Source organism: Athene noctua, chromosome 5 (genome assembly GCF_965140245.1).
Source record: "Athene noctua chromosome 5, bAthNoc1.hap1.1, whole genome shotgun sequence".
NCBI classification, from domain to species: Eukaryota; Metazoa; Chordata; class Aves; order Strigiformes; family Strigidae; genus Athene; species Athene noctua.
In genome coordinates this window covers 22,295,038-22,316,500 of record NC_134041.1, presented here as the reverse complement: position 1 = coordinate 22,316,500, position 21,463 = coordinate 22,295,038, and the positions used below count along the sequence as shown (strand labels likewise).

The following is a 21,463-nucleotide window of genomic DNA, read 5'->3' as shown; positions in this document are numbered from 1 at the left end:
GGGACAGGCAGCTGTAAAATACAGTAAAGAACTGTATAGTCAGAATTATTTCTGCCTTACACCTCTTAAGCAGCAGAATGGCAAGTCACACCCCTTAACAGGAAGAGCACCTTGCAGTTAATTTTATTAGTCTTCAAATAATGAAAGAAAAGCCATGATAATTATATTTCAAATAGTAAATATTTTAAGGCTGCCAGCAATCATCAAACTTGTTATATTTAGAAGTGCCTGAAAGAATATGTATTACATTGTGTTCTTGAATCATTTCTTTATGGGATATTTTGGAAGTACTGAGTGACTCAAATATGATTCAAAAAAATACAACTCTAATATGCTTTACTCAGGATAAAAGTTAGGAAATAAAATTCCAGATATGGTATAGCCAGATATTTGAAAAAGATACTTCAGTTCTGAGGCATTATCTCCATTGTTCTCAAGATGGATTAATGTTTTGAGAGGAGAGAAAAGCAGACAGATTTTTTTCACATGGATTTTCCTGGAAATATTAAATATTTCATAATTTTCTCCTCCCAAGCCACATTTCAGAATGTAAATTTTACTTACTTACAGCATTTCCTATCTGTCTCCTGATATCAAGATGCTGAAAAAGACAGTTTCACCCCTCTAAGCAATATGTCACCTAGAGCACACATCACATCTCTGATGTTTTTATTAAGAAGGGCATATTGGGTTTCCAGGTGAAAATTAGTGTTTCTGCTTACTGTGAAGACCAAAATTACAATGCTTTGTTCATTTATGAAAGACATTATTATGACTCATGATACTAAATGATGGTTCACAGAAATCATAAGCAAAATACTTTCCCATGATTAAAGAACTTCACCTTTAGCTCCAGCAATAATAATGACACAATTTCAATAGCTTTTCTCTGTTGACAACAAAGGTATCAATATTCTCTGTTACTTTCAGTGTATGAAGGACTGATCTATGAATGGTTTGGGTGCAAGAGTAATATATGTATCTGGATCTTGAACACTGTATTCTGTACTATGTTACATGAGTGGTGGGAGTTTTTCCTGTTAAATTACAGAAAAGTGCATACCACATAGTCTGGAACATAAGAGTTCATGTAATCCAAATAAGTATTTCAGGTGAACTGTGTAATTGGCTGTAGTTTAGTTTTAAGATATGGCGATATCACAGAAATTAATTAAAACTTTTCCTCTGCAGACATTCAGGTTTCAGCAGACCTGAAGAATATAAGGACTTTGCTTTCAAAGTGCTGTGTTTGTTTGTTATTGGGGTGAGGGAGCAGTGTCTTACCCTCATGACCTTTACAGTCGTTCGGATTAAAATTTCCTTTTTTGTTTTGTGATCCTTGATGAGTTTGTACATATTTTTTAAATTATCTTTTTGGACTGAAAACAGTTTTCAGGAGCTCCAGCACAAGTTGTGTCCAAATTTATTTTTTGCCCTTGTGCCAATAGTTCCTTCACTTTCTGCATCACCGTTAGCCAAGCTGCAGAAACAAATTACAAGATTTAGTAAAAATCTTTTATTAAATTTCTCTGTCATTTGCTAATGAGTGAGTTAAATCTCCCTGTAAAAGTAGTATCAAATCTCAAAAGTTATGTAAATACCTTCATTAACCAAAATCTTAGCCCTTTTTTATTAATGACATCTAAAACCTTATGTAAAGCTTCACCAGCTTTGCCAGTGAATTTTACTCTTCACAATCACATTGCTAAGCAGTCCTTTAAAGACTCACTGACTGTGATTGTTAATTAGTGAATTCCTCCTAATTCATGGTAGAAAGAAAAACGCCTGCATTGAACTTCTCGTGGACAGAAATCTTTTTCTCTGGGAATGAATTCTTTGCTTCTAAACTATTCATTGATGCCAGCTCCTCACATATTTCATATTTTTTTCCAGTGAGATAACAGTCATCTCTATAGTTTTTAATTTTAATATCGTAAACAGAGGATTATGACTGCAAACAGTGATTAAGCGCTGGAGACGATTAAAAATAGCCTTAGAGTGAAACTGCTGAAAAGACATTTTAAAAATATAGGTTACAGACTGTATGGAGAGCATCAGTAAACAGAAGGCTTCTGATGTGGTATTGCCTGAGTCTTCATCATTTATATTCCTCTGCTGTCAGTTCAATAAACCCCGCAAAACGGCAAAATTCCAGTCATCTTGTAAATTGGGAATGACCTTGTTTCCTTTTGGTCATAAAATGCAACTATAAAAGAATGAGTGTAATGTGTACCATTATTTTTTTAGAACACTTTGCATTTGGAAGCTGAAATGTAAGCCTTTTGTGTGGGATAAGTCATTGATCAGTTTGATGTCAGAACTGCTTACTGTGCTGTAAAAGCTTTGTTCTCTTTCACTGCCATAGCCTGTAGTATCAGACATTCCACTGCATGACTGCAAAGCAACACAAAGCCCAACCATTTTCAACCATCTCCTCAACTGCTGCAATCATGTTCTGTAATAACTGAAAAATCACTCATTATTAGTCCGAGACCACAGCTTTCTAACTCGGAGAATGTCAATGCCTGTTGTAGAGACACATGAAAAATGGCATAAAGGATAGCACATTACAGGGTGAAGAATCACAAGCATTGAAATGATTAACCTTTAAGTACCACCATGCAAGCCACAGAGTTATATATATGAACATAATTGTTTAGACTATCTCTCCATTTTTTATTTTCTGCAAGTTTGAGGAAATATTCTACATTTATCTCAGTGTTTGCACTGGCTCACATTTTTCTGTGCCTAGTTTTGCGAAACTGTCAATGTACACCACTCTCTTCTAATCAAAAGAACACGGCCTCTCCTAATAGTTGCTAACTATTGCATATATGGATTTTTCTGAGCATTGTGCTAATAGTAAACCTCTGCAAAGTGGTATGTCAATCACATCTAAGTCAAACTGCTAGTAGAAATGGAGGAAGGCAAGTCAGAATACAAATTACTTCTTTCAAAACAATGTGGATAGCTGTGGTTGTCTAATAATTGCTGAGCCTGGGATCCTGGAAAATCATAAGCTGTATGAACTACAGTAGCCTCATTTGTCCCAAAAAGGAGGTAATTTCCAATACTATTAACCAGTTCAGGATTTTGTTAATTCTCAAGGAAGGATATCAACCCTCACACAGCAAGCAGTATACCCAAGATGACAGAACGACCATGCTGAGGATGGGCATACTAGCATGACAGCCATTGTCCCATGCATATATACTGAAATTATAAAAAGGTGCCTTGGACTGTCTGTCTTCTAGGTATCTTTCTTTTATATTTGAGTAACAAGTTAAGAGCAAAGAGGCAGCGATCCCTAATACCTCAGCACTAAGTATGTCTCAGTACTTAGAGCTCCATTTTTTTCCCTCTCTGTTCCTCCCTGCAGCTTTCTTTTTCTTCCTCCTACTAGTTCTACAAAGTTAATGTAAACTTTTCACATTCAAACTAGCTTTTACATTGTTGCTTCTCACCGATATGCAGAAATCTCAATCATCCATATGAAAACTTACAAAACTAGCATTTTGTCATTTCAGGAAAATGGTAGCCAAGATTAAACCACATTTTATTTATTTTTTTATTTATTTGTACAAGCCAGTGTTACCACATGAGAGGTAATAGCACTGATCTTCACAACCTCTGGGACACGTTTATGGTTTTTTTCATATTTACATTTGGTTTTGCTCACTGCTATGCATTACACAACTGCATTTCTCACAGTATATTCAGACAACAGCACCAATTTAATATTTATTTTTGCTCACTAGGGGCTTGGAACAGAACCTTGGACCTTCAAATTTGACACCAAATTCCTCATCCATTAATAGCTTCAGTTGCTATTAGCATTCAGCCCTCAGCAGCTCTGGAGAGGGCAGCGCTCATCCCTTGAGAGGATGGACCTCCCACAGCCACCCACCTATTTTGATAATCTCAGTAAGGAAAAAACAAAACAAAACAAAAACCAGGATAAAGAGCAAGGTCAAGATTCATAAAAATGAGCAAATGAATACTTTAAAGTGAAATATGTTTTAAATCTTTTATTTCTGTTCTGTAAAATAGGAAATAAAAAAGGCTAGAAAAACTGCCAAAAGCTGGAAAAACAGTATGTCATAATTTCAGTGAGGTCTATGACATACTCTGTATTATTTTTCTGCAAGTAATTTTGATTCATTCCCAAATAAAAATCTTTAGTTCTTCTTAGCATTATTCAAATCAGAAACTTTGAGGATTGTTACAGCCTTACAAAATAACGTTTGCTTTCTATACCCTTATTTAAAAATTAAAGTATTTTATAGTGTCTTTGATCTCAGATCATGCTTTGTGGCATATAGATGACTATTTTGCCCACTACTCAAATGCAGACATCTCTGAGGTGAAACATAGCACCTGTTTAATTGTATTCAAAGCACTATACAGCATTTGGAACAGATTACAGTATTCAACTGAAACTGCAGGAAGCATTTTGCTAGACAGAGCATAGCTAACTCGACTGGAATTTGGCCATAGCATTCGGATTAACATCTCTGTCTTGCAGGAAAAGTCACCCGTGGAATTTTCTCAGTATTCAAGTATACTTCTTGTATGCTTTCATCCCAATTTAAAAGTAAACCAGTCCTTCCAGAATGGCTTCAAGAAACAGTGTACATTAAAAATGGATTCGCTTGCAATGATAAAAGTTCACAAAATGTTACTTTTTGAGGATTTTGAAGGAAGCACATGAAGTGCTTTCTGAAAGGCCACATAATTTTCTTTCTCAGTCTTTCCACCTCCTGAAAGAGATCTTCGTATCTCAGAAGAGAAATGTTGTTAATGCCACTGTTGTTAGAAGATCCTAACAGGAAGATGTGACAGCCTTTAAATGCCATTATCAGTGCCATGCTGGTTAAACCTATAAATTTTTGGTTAGTATGAACATGTACTGTAGCATGTGGAGTGCCAGACCACTGCAAGTAAGCACTAATTTAGACTTCTGAAGAATTTTCCCTTATTTCATCCTTACGGAGGATATGACAGGGATATGTTAGCAGAGGGAATCAGTATGACATGACAGTGTGAGAAGAGACTTGCCAAAAGAATGTATGAAACATGGTGGGATGAAGGTTAAGTCATTAGGACAACCCTCCCTATTTCACTTCTTTATGAGTCAGTTTATAAAGTCTTGGCAACTATCTGCATCAGAAAATAAAAGGAGGATAAAGCCAAATGTTTCTGTAATGCGAATCTGTTCATTTACAAAGAACATACAAAGACCTCTTTGTCAGAATACAGCAGAAATCAAACAAGAGTAGATGGTTCCTTTGCTCTCAGTTCCAAAGACAGGACTTAGCCAAATGTGAATACAGCCATGCTACTAAATAAAAAGGAGATGAGATGCTCTCTGGACCACTAGGCACAGCTCCTTCCACACACCAAAACTATTCTTTTTCCCCCCTGAAATGCTGCATTCATGTCCAAACCATCTAACTGAATCATACCCAGGCATAAAAGGAAAATGTAATCAGGGTCTGTTTTAACAACAAACAGTATGGTTTTGTATGGGCCAGTGTCCAACCCCATGCCCCAACCCTGTTGTATTTATAAGTACAGACGTAGCACGTTAGTCTTTTCCCAAAGCCAAAATTCCCCCTTTACAGGGAATTTTATTTTACAAACCCTTCCTATTTTCTTAATTTCTGTCTTTTTCTCAAGTCACAAAGATTCAAGAATATTTTGAAAAGGGACTGAACTAATTTACCTGTAGCTATTATATGTGACAGGTCTGTAATCACTGACCACCAAAAGCTGTAAGTATACATTAACCATAGAAAGTTTCAGTTATACTGGCCATTTTCACAGAATCTAAATGGACTTCCCTTCTGTGTATCTTAGGTTTCTGTTTTCTGACATCCAGTTGCAGTCAGAGCCAGCTGAAACCACTTACTGTATTAAATTACAACAGCATTCACTGATCTTCATGGCTCAAGCTCTACTCCAGGATTATATGTAATCTAACTTCACAGTGAATTTCAGCTTCTGGACATCTTAGAAGAATGACTTCCTTTTTAAGTTTATCCTCAATGAAAACCAGCTCACCTGCCTCACCCACCCTCAACAGAATAATATGATTTTGAGGATGGAAAAAAGACAAAATTGAACATGCTTAAAAACCTTAAGCATGAGGATTACTCCAGGAGGAATTATGCATAAATCCTTATATCCAATCCCCACAGTTTTCAAAAGAACATCAAAACCGCAGTACTGTGAGATGCCCAACCAATTTCAGACCCAGGATTGTCCACATTGCACGCTGCCATTCTGTGGATGGTCACAGCAGGAGGAGGGATCCCAGGATGCTCCAAAAGCATGCAGATTCCCAACTTCTGTTGAAGGGAAAAGGACTCTCTGCACAATCTTTAGTTGTTCTTCACTGATTAGATATCTCTTTATAATTTAGAAAATAAGTTTTTGAGTAAGCATGAATAACCTTGATCAGCCAGAGAAATAATGAGGACAGAACAGAAAAGGGTGACCTCACTAAACTTTTTCTCCCATCAGATCCATCATCATATCACACCTTTGAGGGAAAAGCCTATGAGGTTTTACCGAGTATCTGATATAAATGTTACTGAAAATTAAAATGGCAGGAAATCAACTGAAGAAGTTTTTGTTTTCATTTCAGTTAGTTCTTCTCTGCTCATTTTTTTTCCCAGCTGTTTCAAGTAACTGCAGACTTTCCTGAAGCACACTGCCCAGGCTGCTTCTAGTTTCAGGCAACTCTCATAGTGAACTAAGCCCGCTGTAGACACACTACTCTGTTACTCTGTACATTGGGAATTGCTAACAGCAGAACAGAAGAGAATAGGTGGGGGGGGAAAAAAAAAAAAAAAAAAAAAAAAAAAACCAAACCATAAAACAAAAACATGAAAGTGCTGAGAACAATGTCTTTCTTCATACAAAAGAAGCTCCCTGAAGCCTGAAAAATGGACAAGCATGTAGCTAAGACCACTTCAGAAAGAGTGTCACCTCAATAGCAATGGTATAAAAGCATGTAATGGACAACAGACTTCAAAAATTCCTTGCTCAATACTTCTACTATGAATGGAGATGCCTGACTGAAGAATGTCGCCATGTATGCACAGATGATCTGGTGAAAGGATATTCTCTAGAAAGGGCACAAACCTCTCAATCTGCTCTTACAAAGAAGCTGGGTATTACTATTCACAAGTAACACTGAAAAGCCAGAGTTTTTTGTTTAATAAAAACATATAGTTAGATGAAGAAGCTCATCTTTTCTTGGGGTGTCTTTATTCAAAGAATTGGAATTGAACTGAAAGGGCAAAGATGTACTTTCTCAGTCCACCTGCAGTTCTATGAATGTTAACTGCTATTCAAATCCTAAGAACTTTGCTTTATACATGCATTAACCTTATGTGACTAAATAATAATGCTCAGGAACATGACTAAAGTACTGCCATACACAATATACTACTGAGTCACCCCTAGAGTATATCACATGAAGAAAAAGAACTCTACACTATAGAACACTATAACAAGGGAAGATTTGACTTTTATGCCTGAGTTTACTTTCTAAACCTAACCTGTCAAAGTACAAACTTGAGGAGATTTAAGATTCCTGACTTTGCTCTGCTTCAAAGGAAGCTATTTAAGACAGCTGAGCCATGAATATGCAATCACTTGGATTTCTATCTTCATAAAATGCCATGTTTTAGGCAAAACCTGTATAGCATTTACCCGTGAACATGATTTTGAATTGTAAGATATATTTTTACATACATTAAATAAGCTGACATCAGAGTTAAGTGACTGCTGAACTTCACCGTTTCCTCATTCTTACAATCACTGTTTCTTTTCCTCAAGCCAGGAGGTAATTAGACATTTTTCATGCATTCATACGTGTGTGTTCACATATTGCTGAATCTCAAGACATTTGCTTTGTGGATATTCCTAATACTGATGTTAATTACTTTTTATAGTACAGAGATTATCATACCTCAGATGTGATAACATAACATTGTGCTGTGTTCTCATTTAGATTAGACTTTATTTAACCCTTATCAAAATGTAACAGGATCTCAAAGTGAAAGTAAATATCAGAGACTAGAAGAGCCTCTAACTTATATAATAACAGTAAATAAAGGCATTCGTACAATACCTTAATAATACCTTTAATACCCCTAATAATTTATAATATAATAATTAACTATTACAGAACTGGTATACAGTAACTCTGCTAGCAACACTGAAATTGTTTCAGATTTGCATATTTCTATGTAAGATCAAATTACAGCATCTGTAGTTATTCAGCATAAAAATTTTAGCCTTTACTGACATTAGAAGTTAGATACAAAAAGAGGAAGTTATCATACCAGTAGAAATTTCAGGGTAATAAATAATAATGTTCATATTCTAGAATTACTGTTGCTCTTGTTCAGAAAACTACTTCATAAACTGGTTATCATAGACTAGAAATCTGAAATACCTTTATAAAAAACCAAAAGCAAACCACAGAGCTTAAATGAAACACAGAACATAAGGTTTTGTTTCTACTTCCTAACGAGGTGAGAACAACTCTTCAGCTATTCTCTGGTTTCTGGTAAGATGTTTGTATATGCGGTTTCAGATGTGTTTCTCACAAAAAAAAATCTACTATTTGCTTGCCATTTTTTAATTTACCCAAATATTTATGGCAAAATACAGCTAAAATTATTTTAAACTCCTTAACAGAAGGGGTTTTTTGACATTTCTACAGTTCTGATGAGAACACAAACTATAGTTCCAGTGAGTATTTCCACTGTTCAGGAAAGAAACCATTTCAGAGACAATCTCCATTCCCACATACGTCTTCTCTAGCAGTACTACTCTGAAGCAACTATTTGACAAATAGCTGCATGAAATGAGGAATATTAGATACACAGAATATTGACTATTACACAGAACAAGTAATGTCCCTGTCTAGGTGAGAAGTGTAGCCTATGTAAACAATCCCAAGTTTAGCATTACATGTACAGGACACAGCTGCCACATACTCACTTACCGTCCTAGAAGAACAATTTTGCATCTTTCCAGTGTAAGCTACATTACTGTTAGTCCAAGGGCTAGGGCTGCCTTAGGAGATTTTCATATACCTCTACAACCTGCCACCATCACTGCACTGCAGTGCAAATGTGCTTTAAAGCCCTTGTGTAGTTATAGGGGATCTAACTTAAGCACCATGGGATACCAAACAGATATCCACTATATGGTAATTGTAAATTATATAACCAGCCAGTAGTACTAGAGGATTATCTCCTGCTATGCTCTTTAAAGGTGTATCTAGCAGCAATACTGTGAATCACACATCAGCAGGTTTTCTCTTCAGCAGGTAAACTAGTTGGAAGAAAATAAAATTCTAAACTAGGTTAATGAATACTCTTATCACAGGAACCAAGCAGCATGTCGTCTGTTCAGAATAATCATAATAACCAAAGAGTGTTCTATTCAGGAGATAACAATACACTGGATTAAGGAAAATCAGCAGTAGTTATTCATCTGGACTTCAGAAAAGCCTTTTATCTTTTGAATGTACTTTGTCCAAGGTTAAAACAATCAGGAGGGGACCAATTATGTTCTTTTGTGGAACAGAAAATGTTTAATACAAGAAAACCAAAAATACTAACAGCTGCAGCTCAACATGGTTAAAATTTAAAAATCTATCATTACTTTAAGGAAATGTCTTGGAACCGGGGGAATTAATGTGCTTATTAAACTTCTGAAAGAAGATAGGAACAAAAAAGGTGATAAAACTGGTAAATGAAAATCTTTTTTGTGTTAGGTCTAGAGAGGATGCTGAGGTACTTCAGAAGAACCCAATAAAAGTAGAAAATTGTGCAACACTGCTAAATGTTACCTATTCCATACTGGAAGTAATCAGTGGAGTTACTCAGGGAATTGATAAATTTCCAATAAAATGCAACAGTTCAGCAAAAACCTGACTCTTGATGTCATTCTGGATGGTTCAAATATGCACATCTCTTCAGCAGACAACTTTAAGCCTGTCTCCACAGAAACATGAACTCTTTCAAAGACTCAAACACCTCCACTCACTATGCCCTTCATCATGTTGAGGTGATGCCTGACTGACCTCTCAGTCTCAAGACACCACAGGGCAATACACTTAATTGTCACCATCACACAATCCAAGTTTTTATGAAATTTATCTTTTGAAATACAGAAAATATGCTCAGTAGAACATCTGCCATTACAGAACTGTGAAATGCAGGAGTGCTTGTGAAGCTCTGGATCCCGCAGCACATCCTCACACCACCACAAGCCCATACTGAGCTGAAATGTGGCACATACCAGCCATATTTGCACTCTGGTTTTCACAGTAAGGAAACCCAGATGCCTGGCTGGAGCCAATGTAGTTGCTTACTCCAGACAAGCAGGAGGCCAGGTTCCTAGAACACACCCCAGAGAGTAAGCACAGACACTGCTACAAAAGTTTACTTATGAAACCTAATGCTGCTATTGACGCCAAAGGAATCAATAGAACAAAAGAAAGTAAAGTCACCACTGGCTCTCAAAAGGTACCAACAGTGTTATGAGATTTAACAAAACTGAGTTGTTTCATGGGTTTAATTACTATATTTGCAGCATCCAAATGCATCGATGAAGGTTTTTTTTCTGTTAAGTAGCTGAAAGCAATTCTGGTCATTGGAAACAGATGAAGGTTATAATTTTTTAAAAAAGGTTTTTTAACAGAAAATTGCAGATTTGGCTTGAACACAGCATTTCTCAAATTTGCAATCTAATCATGACTTCTAGTAAGTATGTTTTTCACACAATACATAATTAAACTGTGGAACTCCATGCTAGTGGATGTTGTGCCTCCTAAAAGTACAGAAGAGTTAAAAAATTACTTGAGAAATTCATGGAAGCAAGCATTGTGAAAGACTCTTGAACACAAAGTTACAACCTCAGGTCTAATAAGTACCACACTTTGCTGGAAGGTTACACCAAGAAAAGTATTGTTATATTTTTTGTTCTCTTTTTACACTCCTCTTTTAAGCATCTACTGCTGGCCTTTGCTAGAGGAAGGAGCTAAATGGATCAAGGAGACTAATCCAGTGCAGCATTTTTTTACTGGGATTTTTTTTTTCTCAGTCCCCCAAAAAAGTATCATGTTTTCTTATTCAGACATCAGCATCATCAATTATCAGTTCATATTTTGAAAGCAATCCAAGTTCTCTGAAGAAAACAGCCCTTGTATGTTATTTTGTTCCAGGAGTTTTGGTATCAGTTAGATAAAGTATGTGAAATAAGTCAAAACGCGTGCAAACAAATGCATGCATTCAACATGCTGTAGGTAAATAAAACTACAAGATGTTTAGTATTTAATTGATTATCATTTTATATTTAGGTCTTTTACTACAATATCTATACAGAGAAGCTAGCAAAAACCTTATTTTTCTGTGCAGAAGCTCTGTATAAGTAAACTCATATTCTTTCACTGTTTTCAAATGCATGTCTTCAGTGAATTAAGTTTTTTGAGTATTTGAAACATTTCACAGCTCATCTTACTGTGTGACTCCCAGAAAACATTTAATACTTGGATACACAGAATTTTTCTCTGTGTTCTATTGCTGGAATACTCCTTATAAGATTATAATAGCTCTCAATGTGTTTTTCAATTTCTTCTAAAAAAAAAAAAAATTTATATGTGTCTTCATTAAACTGAAGAGATTTATTGAAGTAATTCTGAATGAATGTTGGAAGAGAAAAGCCTAGCCTGAACTTGGTGTATTAGCTCTGAGAATCTGAAAAACTGTTTACAGGGGTTTAGTCACTTTATTAAATGCATTCATGATCACGCAGTCCTGTAAAAATACATCCCTTCAGTTTCACTACAGGTTTCCTTCATGCAAACAGCTAAAATTCCCTAAGAAAAATACAGTATTTTGGAAGCGTATTCAGAAAGAAAGTCCATAACTGCCTCTGGGAAAAAATAAAGTAGTCTATCCCTGCAAACTTTTAAGCAAGTACTCTAAAATAATTGCTGTTAGAAATCCTTGCTCAGCATTTTTTCTTTTTAAAATAAAAACGTATAACTACCTCTAGCACAATGATTTCTATACTCTTTTTTTCTGGTGGTTTTTTTTCCCCTATACTTGCTAAATTTATGAAAAAGATAAATTGCTACTGAACCTGGAGATCATTCTACAGCACTAGAGAACAGTAGATTTAACAGCAGATTAAAGCCAAGAGAACCCTCAAAATGCTACATGAGCCCACATTTTGTCTTCTGTTCTCATCCAAACGGCAATGAAGAGATACTTAGTTTGCTAGCTCTGGATGTAATGCAGTAACTCTCAGTATAAAAACTTGTAAACTAACAAGAACACTGAGAAATGTGAATCTTTACTGCTAATGTTCTTTTATGAACACCAAATATCTTAATAACAGGCTGTAGAAATTATAAAGTCACTGATGTTTGTAATTTATGTGAGATCAACAAACCAAGGAAAGTTTAGAGAGGTTAATGGTGTTTTCGTGAGCAGGCTGACAATTCTCCCCCTTCCCCATCCACTTGGACTAGTATCGTGTTTAGAAATAAACCTCAGCATATTTCTCCCAAAGCAGTGATGGGGAATGGGGGGTTATTTGTGTCTGGGTTTATCATTGGGCTCTTGCATTTCAGACAGGAACACATACTACTCTGCAAGGACTGAACTAATTAAGTGCTAATTGAGTCTCTAGCACCTACAAAGAGGTAATTCACCCATGCCATCTCCCACTGGAAGCTGCAATGATTATTATCATAAAAAGGACTGTATATTTAGTGGTCAGCGTAAGATAGTCATAAGTATTTGTTAGAGCAGAAAGACAGCGGGCAAATAAGGATATGAGTGTTTTTAATGGATGATTAAATCTGAGTAGCTTGATCTCCTTTCATGCTGTGGATGTTGTGTGCTGCAGTCACGCCTCTCACTGCCAGCCTGCACTGGGATGATAATCAGTCACTATGAAAACCCATTAGCTCCACAGCAATGAGTCCTCCACTGCTGAAGCTTGGTGCTGTTCTTAGTACCATGGCAATGATCTCTAACTGGATGTCCCAAACTCTCCCATCTCTGGTAGGACTAAATACCACCAGAATAACCACTTCAGATACTCTAGTAAGTAGCTGTGATGTGTTGCAAGCCATCTTAATGCTGAAGTAGTATTTAAGTGCCAGCAAAAGCTTTAGTTTGCTGCCTCTTTGTAAATCTCTTTTTAAGCTACTGATCTTCCTGCCATCACTTAATGCATGCTTCTCTTTGGGCATCATAAAACTGCACATTGGTGAGCATGTTGCAGTCTTACTATGAAAGGAAAGATTTTAAAATAGCATCCTTAAATATTAGAACAAATGCCTTCATCTTGAGTGTGAAATGCTAAAAATAGTAGAGCAATTTAATTTCGTTTGCCTAGACTTTTTTCCTGTGTTTACTGTTCCAGAAAAATGTATTGCATTATTAAGAAAGAAAAAAAAAAAATCTGGCAGTGTGTTTCTTTTTGTCTGATAATGTTACATATTAGCTATTTACTACAATATGTAAGGGGTCTGATTCTTTCTCATTTTCCTTTACTGGAGTACAGTTAAGGAAATAAATAGCTGTTAGAAGCAAAATAAAATCGGTACTAAGAGGTTAGGTACCAGAATTTTAGAAAGGCTGATATAGGAATAATACAAGTGACACAAATACCACTCTGTGTCTTTGATGCTCATATACAGCAGCCTCTGTTAATGAAGACCTATAGAAAAGCTGTGATTAACTACTCATGAGAATCCTAAAACTTAAAGTAATACTTTAATTGGACATTTTTCTAAATGTTTAGTGAAAGACTCTTCTCTGTATCTTTTTGTGTAACTGCAGTCAGATGTTTACATAATAGTATGTTATGTAAATTTAACTATTTGTACAGTAGTTCACTATACTCAGAACTTAGTTTTTTAGTTGTAAGTGAAAATGATGGATTTAGTAATCGACATTTAATTAATTGAATATATGCATGCAGGAAAAAACATTACTGCAGAAAATCACTGCATTTAGAGTTAAATATTACTGCTTTAAATTTAATTATATGATGTTAAAGAATTCTGTTGTGTTTTAGAGCAGCAAGGTGAGGGGACAAGGAAAAGCTCTTTTATTTTCCTTAAATGTAACTTGTGCTCATTGAACTACAGTATATGGTGCTAGTTTTTGTGACAATATGATATTACAAGTAATAAAGTTCCCTATCACATTTAAATCCAAGTTTAAAGTTGCAGCTGAGTAACTATGAGATGCACACTAGTTATCACACACACATATATATATATATCTATTTATACACATGTATATGTGTTTATATATATTTACATGTTCAGATTTCAAGTAGTGTAAACTGTCGAGCTTCCTGTGGCTACAACAGAGCACTGCTGATACAACTACCTCTAAAGTATTATTTCAGTAATGCTCTTTGCACCCATTGAGTTGGAGTTATATGTGTATTTTGTGTTTCAAGAGGGGTAGCAAGAGTGCCAGTAGAGCTGGGGAAACAATCACACAAACCTGATTATCTGATCTTGGCAACATCTGCCAAGTAAAAAAAAATAAAGAACTTCAATCACATGGGGTTCTTTCTGCATAAAACCAAGCACCACAAATTTGCTACCTTTCTCTAAACTTTAGATGTTCGCTGAGAGACTTTATATCCCAAGGTGCTTAGTAATACTGAGGTCATCACTGACTGGGTTTTAACTGCCATCAAGAGTTATCCACTGGCAGCTTGTCCTGTGAACAGTGCAGCACATGTATTTCTCCAGCAGTTCTCTCCTAGTACATACACAGTTCATAAATTGTGTATATTGTACCAGGAAAAAAAGAACAAAACCTCCCAATTTCCTCTCTTCAGCTGGAAGAATTGTACAAGGAGGTGGGGTCAGGGGAAGGGACTCCTCTTTGAGCTCTGTTCCAGACCCAGGATTGAAATTGCAAGACAAACGAAAAAATACTGTTTATATTTAAGCAACCATATTAAGTATACATACTGCCATTTGCCCTGTCACTAGTATCAGTGGAGATAACTATAACAGTTTTATCAGAATATATAAAAGTGCAAGTGAAAAAATAAATCTTTTGGAGGTAAGTGACGTGATTCTGTAGCCCAGCAGCCTTCTAATGCAATGGTTAATATTGGTCTTTGTAGGGACTCCTTTTTTCCTCAAATATTCAGGAGCTAGCATAATTTATTATCATTGTTGTTCTCCACTTGTTATTTCTTTTCTTGTTTGTTTACTAAGGCCTGTCAGCAGTAAGCCTGCATTTGAAAAGTAGATTCAGTAGCTTCTGTAAGGTTTTGATGCCTTCTAGCTCTTTCCCTGCACAGCACAGCAGCTTCTTCTTGAGGTAGGGATTAAATGTCAAACTAAAAAAGTACCTGAAGAAAAAAAAAAGGGGGGGCAAAGCGTACCTACACTCACACGATTGTTTTTCTCTGTGATTACCCATCCTAATTAAAGAAGGAACCCTAATGGCCCAAATACAAGGAACCACGGAATGCTGCTAAGCTAATGTAGCCTAAATTATAGGAGTACTATTTATGCAGAGGCAGTCAATAACCATGCAGTTGTATTGGGCCTGACAGTCTCTCACTGTGAGAAATATTTTCCCAAATAGCAGTTACTTTTTAAAATCAACCCATATGTTAGATGCCATAAGAAAATATCTGCTAAGTTAATCAATAAAGGTGGTTTTTTTCCCATAGATAAAGCCAGGAGAGACAGCCATGACATCACTAGAATATCTAAGTACCTTTGATAACACAGCCTGGATTATAATGGCTTTACTACAGACTGTGCATGATCCTGGTATCTCATACACTCTCCACTGTAGAACAGTTACGTGAATGCAGTAAAACCAGTTGCTACCAATCTAAATGTAGCAGGTATAAGGCTCAAATATCACCATTTTTCTTAAATTTATATTAAGTATTTCAGCTCTAAGGGATTATAATCACAAACTCTAGATTCCTGAACATGTTCCTGAACTTCAGGAAAAATTAATTTTCCTTGCTTTTGCATGACAACATGGCATAAGTTCTACAGAGAATCATGGAAACTACCAGAGTGAACAGAGCTTACACTTTGCAAGGGTTACCAGCCTTGATAGGCTTCACTTGTTTCAAGATCACAATTTTAGTAGCTGCTCAAAAACAATTTAAATTGTATTTGCATATGTAATTTGTTTATTTTTTACTGTTCTCCATGTCTTAGACTAGACTCCCTTTGCCCTAAAAATTGAGGTGAAGAGAACACCATAGAGGCGGTATAATTTAGCACCGAAATCTGGATACACCTTTCTAGCAAACCCTAAAGCAAGTTCAGCCGTCCTCTTTTTACAGTCATCTACATTATAACACTTTGCTTTTTCCTTGCAAAACAGGGGAACAATACCATTTTGATTTTTCAATTAACTCTGCAGTACAAGAGGTCACTGCTGTCTTCAGTGACTTCTTCAGAAGAGTCATCGTTCTGAAGGGTCTGTGCTCTTTTTCTAACCTCAGTCTGCAAAGATATTGTACCTCTTTTGAGGTGAGGAACTCTGCAACTTATTCTGCATTAAGTTGCCAGTAAAGTATCGAAATCAAAGTTTGCCAGTTTAAATAATCACTCTCTGTACTGACACTGAGTACAATTTTATAATATAACTAGTAATTGATTCCAAATGTGTTCAGACCAAAATGACTTCAGTGACATCCATTAGCATCTCCACTATGAAATTCAGTAGTCGATACTATATTATTAGGAAAGGATATTGCATATTAACTTTAAATTACAGTTTAAAAAGAAAGTTAAAAAATTACTTCATGTGTCCACTAGTTTTAATGCCATCGCCTGAATCGTTTCATTCATCTAATTATATCACTTTCTCTCATTCTTATGGTGTGTATTTCTATACATCTTATTAACCAGATACCTAGTCTTACAAGGTATCACACAAACTTTAAATGCAGTGCAGTGTTAGCCTCCTCTGCAAGCAAATGTGATTTTTTGCTTTTCTTTCTCAGTCATGGTTACTGTAAACAAGAACTCTTGCTTACTCCCAAATTCTTCTGTCCCACTGAAGGATGTGCAGTGTCTTAGCTGCAGTGTCATGCTTCCCATAACCCCCATTCACCTAAACTAACCAGACGCTTTTCAGTACAACCCTGCAACAAGCCTCTCTTCCCTTTGGTGTACATGCAGTAGCAGTCAACAGAGAACAGTCTTCTGTATGCTACATCTTTTAAGGGCAAACCTGCTGATCCGCATCCCAAAGTGCTGCTGAGCCAGGTCCCAATGTGGGAGTCCCATATCCTGTGCTCTCTCTTTGGGGTTTTATAGCTGTTCTCTTCCGTCTTTGTTTTTTCCATTACTCTAAAGTAAAAGTCATTCAGGCTGAAAGGACATGTTTGTTCTCTGCTGATGAAAAACTGTAACGTCCCTTTACAAATGATTAAATCAACTAGCTGGTGTTCAGTCACAAGCAGAAAACTCAAAACTGTTCTCATACACCCTGGGAACAATGTGTGCTGGACACTCCTAGAGAACTATTACAAATATGTGAGATACGACAAAACTGCAAAACCACCAATCTAATTAGTTAAGAGAGTAGTAAGTGTTGACTAGGAGGAACCTAATTGCAAACGTATACTGTAAAAATAAAAATTTCTGAGGTAGTTGTTTTTCAAACAACAAAAATATCAGTTCAGTTCCTGAATATAAAAAATAAAAAATTTTTTATTATTTTATCGTTACAGACTCAGATTAGCCCCAAGGAAGGGTGGCAAGTTTATAGTTCAGCCCAGGATCCTGATGGCCGTTGCATTTGCACTGTTGTTGCACCAGAGCAAAATCTATGTTCAAGAGATGCCAAAAGCAGGCAACTGAGACAACTGCTAGAGAAGGTAAGTCTTCCCAATAAATTCCTCCTTTTGATCCTAAACTTCCCAAGGGAATCCACTCCTTTCCCTCTAAGTTTAATACATAATGGAGTCCTGATAAGTTATCTAATAAAAATATTTCTTCAGGATAGATCCCCTACCTGTGTTCTCACCACTGATCCTTATTTGTCTATTTTCCTTATATCACACCTTTCCAACTCAAGCCACTTACCTAGCAAACTGAAGTTGCATCTTCTCTTGTTCACTCCTCCCAAAGTTCTTTCTTCCACACAGACGGGACTGATTTTTCTATGTACAAACAGTTACAAATCCAACGTCAAACTAGCTAGTTGCTGTGGGATTTAAACTACAGCTTCTGCTTCAGTCATGAGACTCCTGAAGGTCATTCCTTGTCTCTTATCAACAAATAAAGAGATATAGACATGACAGCATCTGCAAAGCAACGTGTACAGAACAGTTCTAATTTTCTTTCATTTACTCTTTCCTCAAATAATACTATTTATTCATTCTCTGGTGGTGCAAATTTTCCCCAGACAACCCAATTCTTATTTCCAGTATTATCCACTATTGCATATATAGTAAAACCAATTAGTTTGAAGTCTTATTTTACATCAACAATGGAAAAAATGCAGCAACTGTGAAAACACAAACTATTGTTCTGCATTCCTGTATAAGTAACCAAGGTTATAGTTAGTTATTGTATCACAGCTGGTGGTACAGAACCTAAGGCCTGAGATGGTGGTTGAACAGCAGCAGAAAGCAACATAAAATGTAGACTTAAAAATACATTTTTTAGCATACAATTTTCAGTATTTTTCTAGCAATAGAAAAATCACTCCAGTGCTAATATAGTGCTAAATCCCTGCAGATTTTCCCTTCCTAAATCTCCATGAACCTCAGAAGGGACATAGTTTCAGGTTGTGACAGAGCCCATAGCATGAGATGCAGGGAGAGGACACTGATGAAGCAGCATGCGGAGGAGGGAGCTACCTCTCCTCATGCTGTCTGTTTACTTAACAGAGGAAGATTTCAGTCCCCAGAGTCTTTGCTCTAGCATATTTTCCAAACACTAAAATCTTTTGGGGTGGGGCTGGAGCAGTGTTAAGATCTCAACATAGTTTTTGAGCTGCCACATAGAAGAACCTAAATCATCAGTCTCTGAATGCTATTTTCTTATGATTAGAACTGTGGTAATTATGGGTATGTAATGTCATATCATTACTTCACTAAATCCATGCACACTCATTTAATTAGAGCCTTTATGTGAATGCATCTTCTGCCAAATGGACACACTCAAAAGTTCTTCCAAGACCTGAAGGACTTCATTTGCCTGCTTTCAACAATTAGAAATCAAATAAAAAAGAAAAATTTATTTTTTTCATTAAAAATACTAAGAACTGCTAACGGCAACTGTGCAATAACTAATGTATACTATTTTTAAGAGTATTTCCTGAATCCATACATTCTGTAGGTCACAATATATTAGTTTCAAATGTGAATATCAGTTCAAACAGTATAAACAGTCCATATTCTTGCAAACAACAGGAATACTGCTGGGTTTGTCTTTTATTAGGAAGCTAGAATTTATTTTTTTTTTTCTCTTGAGCCAAAGCTTCAATATGGTGCCTAATACATTTACAGCAGTCTACTTTTTTAATGTTTTGTGAAAACAAAACACTTACTGAAATAGAATAACTGTACTTGCAAAATGTGTGACTGGCAGAAGAATTGCTTTTATAACAGATACTTTTAAAAAATATATGTCATTTACTCTAGATGACAGTTATTCTTGCCTCATTATGTTAAAAGTGTCCGCTATAGCTACAAAATCACTTGGTCTACAAAAGTTACCTGAACATTCACTACTACTCATCTGTAAAAAAAATTTGGTTTTCTACCAATGAGACGATTGGATTAAATTTGTAATTTTATATCTACTTACAAAATCATGAGCAAACACCTATTTGATCATGGGCACACCCCATCTTATCTCTGGATAATCTCATGAATTCCTTATACTGAATTATGATATAAATGCCTACTAGCAGTGAAAGTCATGCTCTTCATACTAACCAACGTCTCCAAATCTCAGTCCTGTCCCTCATGCTATACAGCACATCCTGAAAAACAGTCAGCATCTACAAGTGTCCAGGTAGACTCTGCTGGGCCCATTGATAATGGTGCTGAAAGGTTATCTCTTTCTTTACCTCAAAGAACCTAGTCCAAATCATTTATGGCTTTGGGGTCTTGCTGCTGATAGTCCTATGTTATCCCCATTCCCCAATTTTTGGACTACTATGTAGTTATGGAATTTAAAACTGTACTGTGGTATAAATGACTCGCAACTAAAGCATTGACATAAGCACAGTTTATTGCCTGATGTTTAACTACCTCACCAGGAAAAAAAGTAAAGCAACAAAAAGTGCATTTAGAGGGTGTTCTTCTTTAACAGGTTCAGAATATGTCCCAATCTATTGAAGTTTTAAATCTACGGACTCAGAGGGATTTCCAGTATGTTTTAAAAATGGAAACACAAATGAAAGGGCTGAAGGCCAAGTTTCGGCAAATTGAAGATGATCGGAAGACGTTAATGACAAAGCATTTTCAAGTAGGTTCTATTTCAACAATAACTTTGAAAGCCTGCTGGACGCAATGTACTAATCAGCAATGCATGGACTGCTAAGATCTCAGCTTGAAATGCTCATGCAGGAGCAACATTAAAAAGAAAATCATAAATAAATCTTCCTTTATGATTGTAATCTTTCGCTCTGTTCAATTTAATTGTAATAGGGAGTAACTATTAATTATTAAGTCATTAGAGAAATGTCACTATAAACAGATTCCTGTTTTTTCTGTATCAATGTGCATGTCGTACTGAGAAATTTATATTCATTCAAGTTCCAGTGATAAATGGGGAGATCCAGTGGAATTAATAGCAAACAACTAGAGAGTTCTGCACTTTTACTGTTGCCTGACATTTACTGCAGCTGAAGGGAAGAAAGTCTGTAATAAATCAGGTTATTGTAATTTTTATCCCGTACAATTAAGATCCAATTTCATGTCTGAAGGTTTGCTATTTTGAATTTGGGATAGGGAGGAGGGCAATCATTCCCAGTCACATTTGTGTGATTAAAAAAAGACTTTCAAGGAATTTTAATAACAATAAAAAACACAAGCCAATCTTTGTGAGGAAGGAGGGTTGCAGAGATTACAAAATAGCATTGTGTATTCTGAAAAAGCTATCTGAAGTACTCTTAAGGATAAAATGCTACAGGAGCATATTTAAGTTCTTTAAATATCAAGTCTGATAAATTGATATTTCAGGACTGCGAGACAGAAAAGTAAGATCTAGAAAATACATTCTGAGGATTACATTATGTTAACCAAATACCTATTTTCAAAGTATTTATGAAAGTTCACATAAAATAGACTTAATGTTGTAAGTGGTGCTAAAGTTAGATATCTAAACAATTACATAGCTAATTTATTTTTCAGAGACACTGAATATCCAGTGGGTCTTAATGCC

General features: G+C 35.9%; 1 protein-coding gene across 6 annotated transcripts in view; it reads left to right on the top strand.

The window, feature by feature from the left end:
* Positions 1-21,463, top strand: part of OLFM3 (olfactomedin 3) — a 65,906-nt gene that overhangs the window by 29,309 nt on the left and 15,134 nt on the right. Inside the window, exons 1-4 of one of the 6 annotated variants that reach the window (XM_074906687.1) lie at positions 13,017-13,145; positions 15,760-15,798; positions 17,794-17,940; positions 20,390-20,545. In XM_074906687.1, coding sequence (XP_074762788.1) covers positions 13,017-13,145; positions 15,760-15,798; positions 17,794-17,940; positions 20,390-20,545 — 471 coding nt within the window. Of the gene's footprint in view, positions 1-13,016; positions 13,187-15,311; positions 15,326-15,759; positions 15,799-17,793; positions 17,941-20,389; positions 20,546-21,463 lie in introns of those variants that run through there. The other 5 variants (XM_074906690.1, XM_074906686.1, XM_074906688.1 and 2 more) reach the window with 5 other exon arrangements.